This window comes from Lolium perenne, chromosome 4 (genome assembly GCF_019359855.2).
Source record: "Lolium perenne isolate Kyuss_39 chromosome 4, Kyuss_2.0, whole genome shotgun sequence".
Taxonomy (NCBI): domain Eukaryota; kingdom Viridiplantae; phylum Streptophyta; class Magnoliopsida; order Poales; family Poaceae; genus Lolium; species Lolium perenne.
In genome coordinates this window covers 381954478-381961379 of record NC_067247.2, presented here as the reverse complement: position 1 = coordinate 381961379, position 6902 = coordinate 381954478, and the positions used below count along the sequence as shown (strand labels likewise).

Sequence of the window (6902 nt, the reverse complement as noted above, 5' to 3'; positions counted from 1 at the left end):
ACTAACTAGGTTGTACTGCCACGTCAATTAAAGAAGAATGGAGGTAGTAGTAAACTGGTTTGACAAATCTCGCCTGGTATTTGGCCGGTATTTCCGGTATTTTCAGAATGCCAGAAATCTGTTACCCACTGGTATATTTTTGCCTACCGAGAAAAAAAAAACTTAACTCTAACCCATGTACTCCTCCATCCCTCAAATAAGTGCACTTCCACCTTTTGTCCTTTGGCATTATTTTAAATTTAACCAATTTTATGAGAAAACATAGCAACATTTATTACATTACATTAGTCTGCATACGTTTTAAAATGTAGTTTCGTAATAGTAATTTAATTTGATATTATATATGTTGCTACTATTTTTATGTAAAGTTAATCAAATTTAAAGACGTTTGAATTAGCCCAACGGATAGAAGTACATTTATTTAAAGACAGGAGTACAGTACATACATATGTAGCTTAAGTCGGGCCTCCATGCATCTACATTAGCATATCCTGAAACTGCACTTGAGCCAAAAAATATATAAAAAAATTATCTTTCAGAAACTTCAGCTATAGTGACTACTAGTAGTGCAGTGTACTGTAATACATGTAAAGCAAACACAGGCGTACGTACGTGTCCGTGGGAGAAGAAACGGGGGTGCAGATCGACCAAGCTTGGGGCCGGACGTGCACCCAAACCGAACCTACCGTACCTGAGACGCGCGGGCAGCAGCCAGTCTGATCTCAACTCGACACGTACGTACGTGGACGCAGCTAACTGGGATCGAAAAGGCGTAAGGCTTTACGTAGACGGTACACTACGCGTACGCATCGTCTCTATACTCGATCGACGGCGTATTCAGGCGACGAGGATTTCCACTTGTAAGTTTGTTGCACGAGCATGTTCTGACAGGTTATGCACATGTAGCATGCAGGAGCTTTTGCTAGCTAGCAAGCACAAACGGGCGCAGGTGCACAGCCACAGAGAGGCTCGAGATGGAGATGTTTGTTGCATGTGCATGTGCCCTTTCGTCATCGGTACAGCTGTGCGGTATATGATCAGTATGTTGATGTGTGTATTTGAGCCGCATGCACCCATGCATGTACGCACGAAGTGCACATCGATATTGCATAAGGGAAAACAATCTATTTTAAACACTGAATTCGTAGAGGTTTGCCAAAGTATAGCATAAACTCCAAATTCCACTTGTTTGTACTAACTTAAACTTGCAAATCTCGGTCAAAATCAAACCTTGAACCTGTTTTGGGGAGAAAACAAATTCTAAATACCTACTCACACTAGCTACATTGACCCACATGTCATATCCATATTCTTCCCCAATCCGTATTGTCTCTTTCCCAAAGCCGGCGGAGGATGGTGAGCCTGGCTTTACGCCTGCAGGCACGGCGCTGCGTGGTGGGGTCCTCGATTAGGATGTCGGAGATCTAGGCGCGGCTTTAGGCAGTAGAGGCGGTAGATCCGCGTGCCACAGGAAGCGCTCGAGGGTGCAGGCTCCAACATCCACCGCATCGTGGGCTTGGACTTGGTCGTCCTCAAGGTTTTCGACACCGGCCACCAGTCCTGGGGAGCGTAGCCTCGCCGAGCCCTGCTTCATGTCTGATCTCGCCCATGCGCTCACGAAACTCAACAACCCCTCGGGCGACCTAGAGGACGAGTTATGCCGGTTTGTTTGCCAACATTGCAGCCCGCTCTGGCATTCTTGATTTAGGATCGAACATGTAAAAATTTGGAATACTGGTATTAGGGTCTACTCGGATACCTTTGCCGAGCCCCTGATGTTCATATATATATTGGTTCAGGTTACAGGTTGAGTCGGGTTACAGAAGATTGAATCGTATTTGTTACAGACACGACTACAACGTAACAGATCGTATCTGACTAAATCTCTATTGTCTAACACCCTCCCTTAATCACAACTTGGTCAAGTTGAGATTATGTTTGAAATTCTCAAAGGCTTGATAAGGAAGTGGTTTTGTGAACCCGTCTGCAACTTGATCTCTTGAAGGAATAAACCGAATCTGTAGCTGCTTCTTCATTACTCGTTCTCTGACAAAATGAAAATCTATCTCAATATGTTTTGCCCTAGCATGAAACACTGGATTTGCTGATAAGTAAGTAGCTCCAAGATTATCACACCATAAACAAGGAACTTGTGTCAATCGCACACCGAGCTCAGCAAGTAAAGACTGCAACCAAATAACCTCGGCAGTTGCATTTGCTACAGACTTGTATTCTGCTTCAGTGCTTGATCTAGAAACTGTTGCCTGTTTCTTTGCACTCCAAGAAATAAGGTTGGGACCAAAGAACACTGCAAACCCCCCGTGGAGCGACGATCATCAGCACAACCAGCCCAATCAGCATCTGAGAAGGCACTAACCAGTGTAGAATTAGACTTCACAAAGGTAAGGCCAAATGTCATAGTATGTTTGACATACCGCAGAATACGCTTAGCAGCAGTCCAATGCATAGTAGTGGGGGCGTGCAGATACTGACATACTTTATTGACTGCATAAGACAAATCTGGCCTGGTGAGTGTAAGATACTGCAATGCACCTACAACACTTCTGTATTTGGTGCTATCTTCATGACCCAGTAATTCCCCTTGAGCAACAATCTTCTCTGAAGAGGACAGAGGTGTAGACACTCCAGTGCAATTGGACATACCAACACGTGTGAGAATCTCCTGAGCATACTTGGACTGACTCAAGACCAATCCATTAGAAACCTTCTGTACCTCAACGCCCAAGAAGAAGTTAAGATCACCAAGATCCTTGAGTGCAAACTCCTGACGCAAATCCATCAGAAGAGCATCTGTTGCAGCTTGCGAGGAGCTAGCAAAAATGATATCATCAACATAAATGAGCATGTAGATTGTAGTGTTGCGCTTATGATAGATAAACAGAGACATGTCAGACTTGGAAGCAACAAAACCAAGAGTAATGAGCTTACTACTCAACCGTGAATACCAAGCTCGAGGTGCCTGTTTCAACCCATAAAGCGCCTTGTCCAGTTTACAGATATAGGTGGGTTTGTCCTTATCTTCATACCCTGGTGGCTGTCGCATATAGACCTCCTCTTCCAGAACGCCATGAAGAAACGCATTCTTAACATCTAACTGTCGCAGACTCCATCCCCTAGAAACAGAAACTGCAAGGACAAGACGAACATTTGCAATTTTGACAACAGGACTGAAAGTATCCTCATAGTCTATCCCATAGCGCTGCTTAAAACCTTTGGCTACCAGTCTGGCCTTATATCGATCAATAGACCCATCGGACTTGCGTTTGATTTTATAAATCCAGCGACAACCAATGACATTCTTACCAACATGTGACGGAACCAACCTCCATGTGTTATTCCTATGCAGAGCATCAAACTCCTCATCCATAGCATGTCTCCAATTTGCATCTTGCAAAGCATCAGAAACATTGGTCGGCTCAGCGGGTGTACAGGACAAAATCCATCGTACGGTGCCATCCTTGTATGTACGAGGTTTGACAATCCCTTTGGATGCCCGTGTAACAGGGCGAACAGAGGGAGCCACAGCAGGTTGAGCAGAACCAGGGGGCACAGAAGATCCTGCAGCAGGAACAGAGCCTGCTGTGACTGGCGAGGATCCAGGCGAATCCGGAGTGGCTGTAGCCGACGGTGTGGCCGAGGAACTGGGCGTCGCGGGCGAGAACACGGACGCAGAAGATCTGGGCTGGGCGGGAGAATCTCCGCTTCGGGCCTCAGACCGCGACGTGGAGGCTTGCCGATGGTGCGCAGAGGTGTCGCTGTGACGGCCTGACGCGGTCGTGGGCGCCGCGCTGCTGCTGCTGTCAGGCGCACGATCCGAGAAGATTTCCTCCGATCCCGATGTAGATACTGGCAGGGAATCAGCATCGGATCCAGTGCTGCTGTTGTTTCCACCTGAAAATTCAGAAGAGCCTCTAGAGCTGCTGGATGCACTGTTTTGAGCGAGATTTTCACCGGCAGTAATATTTTGGCGAGCTGTATCCTGTAGAACAACAGAACCAGGTCTATGCGATGGATCAGTAGCATGAGTATTTTCCATATGTAAATCATCAATAGTATCATGCCCTTGCTCAAAATTATGAAGTGAAGGATCAAGCAAAAGAATCTGTTTTCGAAGGAGAGCACCAGCATTGGGATGTAAATTTTTGAAGGGAAAAACAGATTCATCAAAGACAACATCACGAGATATGTAGACTCGACCAGTGGACACTTCAAGACATTTAACTCCCTTATGTCGTGGACTATAACCTAGGAAGACACATTGTGTAGAGCGGAAAGCGAGTTTATGTTTATTATATGGGCGAAGATTTGGCCAACATGCGCAGCCAAAAACTCGAAGAGATGAATAATTTGGATGTGTACCTAGGAGACGATGCATGGGTGTGTCGTTATTGATAACTTTGCTGGGGAGCATGTTTATGAGATATGTGGCAGTGAGGAAAGCTTCATCCCAGAACTTTAAGGGCATGCCAGCTTGAGCGAGAAGGGATAGACCAACTTCAACAATGTGGCGGTGTTTTCGTTCAGCGGCGCCATTTTGCTGGTGAGCATGGGGACAGGACATGAGATGGGAAATTCCCTGTGTTTGGAAGAGAGAGTTAAGTTTGATGTATTCTCCCCCCCCCCCCCCCCCCATCAGATTGTACTGTAAGAATTTTTCTGTTAAATTTTCGTTCAACAAGTTTCTGAAAATTCACAAACGCAGCCAAGGTATCTGATTTTTTCTTAAGCAAATAAATCCAGGTAAACTTGCTATAATCATCAATGAAGCTTACATAGTAATCATGACGACCAACAGAAGTAGGTGCAGGACCCCATACATCAGAGAATACTAACTGAAGGGGTACTGTAGATACACTAGTTGATATAGGATAGGGTAACTGATGATTTTTAGCTTGCTGACAAGGATCACATACTAACTCATGACTAGATTCTTGAATACAAGGAAGTTTATTTGTGCTAACAATATGCCTAACTATGACGAACGAGGGGTGACCTAAACGACTGTGCCACCGAGACTGGGATGGAGTAGTGGCAACAAAAGCATGCTTCTGAGGGCTTGATGACTCCAATGAGGAAATAAGGGGATAAAGTCCACCAACACACCGTCCTTTATGAATTATTTTCTTGGTGACCTGATCCTTAATCAAAAAGAAGAAGGGATGAAACTCTATGAAAACTCTATTATCATATGTGAAACGATGGACGGAAAGAAGATTTTTAGATGCATTGGGGACATATAGAACATTGCGAAGATGAAAATTTCGAGCATGGTTATGAACTATTGATTGACCAATATGGGAAATAGTCATACCTTGTCCATTGGCAGTGTTGACCTTGTCGTAGCCCTTGTAGGTGTCCCTCATAGACAGGTTATTGAGCTCTCCAGTGATGTGATGAGTTGCACCAGAGTCCTGGTACCAATTGGTGTCCACCCCATAGGCGGCGTTGATCTCTTTGTCACCATAGCTATCATCCTCCTCATAACGGGACCAGCAGTCTTTTGCATAATGTCCTTCCTTATTGCAGATTTGGCAAGTGGCATTGACCCATGGTGTAGTCCGGCGGCGACCACGGCCACGTCCTCGACCCACTCCCTGAGGGCCACGACCACCTCCACGGCCTTGAGAACTAGGACGCTCATCACGGCGCCAATCCCGGCGCTCATCACGGCGGTCGTCTCGGCGGTCACCACGATCACGGGGCTTGCCAGAACCGGAGTTGGAGAAGAACTGAGGGCGACGCTGGCGTGATGCGGCGTTGGCAGAGGTTTCAAACTCGTCAGATGGCGATGCATTGAGCATCTCTTGGCGCTGATCGTATGCATGAAGCTGGGAGTAGAGCATGCTCAGCGTGATCGGTGTTGTAGCAACACCCAGAGCGGCGACAAGGGAATTGTAGCCGCCACCAAGCCCGGCGAGGATATAGGACACGAGCTGGCGATCTTGCAGGGGGTGACCGGCGGAGACAAGCTCGTCGGCGAAACCCTGCATCTTGGTCAGGAATTCAGAAGTAGTCATCTGCAACTTCTTGGTGTTCGCAAGCGCCACAAGCAGATTGGTGACGCGGGCTTCACTCTGAGCCGCGAACATCTCCGCTAGAGCTTGCCAAACACCGGCGGCGCTTTCAATCCGGTGGACATGGGGCAAGATCTCAAGGGAGAGCGATTGGAGAAGATAAGACATGACAGATTGGTCCCGTGCAAGCCAGGCTGCGTATGCCGGATTGGGCACCGGTTTCGCCTGATCATCTGCGGTCTTCTCGGCCGCGGTTGGCGCAAGTTCTTTGGGCGGCTCTGGGTCGGAACCATCTAGCAGGCCGACGAGCTGTGCCCCGCGAATAGCAGGGAGAACCATGGAGCGCCATAGGGGAAAATTGTTCCTGGTAAGCTTTTCAGACGGAGGGTTCCCGAGATTGATCGGGGTGAAGCTGCTCGAGGACGCCATGGCGAGCGAGCTGGGGCGATGCCGATCTAGAACGGCACAGGGGAAAAAATCCGTCGAAGGTCTGCGATCAGGTAGACGAGGCGGAAGAGCCTGCTCTCGATACCATGTAAAAATTTGGAATACTGGTATTAGGGTCTACTCGGATACCTTTGTCGAGCCCCTGATGTTCATATATATATTGGTTCAGGTTACAGGTTGAGTCGGGTTACGGAAGATTGAATCGTATTTGTTACAGACACGACTACAACGTAACAGATCGTATCTGACTAAATCTCTATTGTCTAACAGAACAATGAAGGGGAGAGTGTTATTGGGAAAATTGATCGATCTGACATGTGGGTCGCACGTGAAAGTACCATGTAATCCCTGTTGAGATTGTAGTTTTCCCGGCGCACCAAACTGCTCTAGTATTTGATTTAGACCGGGTTTCACAAGTTG

At 47.0% G+C, this 6902-nt stretch overlaps 1 protein-coding gene across 1 annotated transcript; it reads right to left on the bottom strand.

Annotated features, from left to right (window-relative positions):
- Window positions 1-2218: 2218 nt before the first annotated feature.
- On the bottom strand, window positions 2219-6464 carry LOC139830346 (uncharacterized). Its single transcript, XM_071818349.1, has 2 exons — window positions 5333-6464; window positions 2219-4266 (listed from the first exon to the last, which is right to left on the bottom strand). The coding sequence occupies exons 1-2, from the start codon at window positions 6462-6464 to the stop codon at window positions 2219-2221; spliced, it is 3180 nt and encodes a 1059-aa protein (XP_071674450.1).
- Between the last annotated feature and the right edge of the window lie 438 nt (window positions 6465-6902).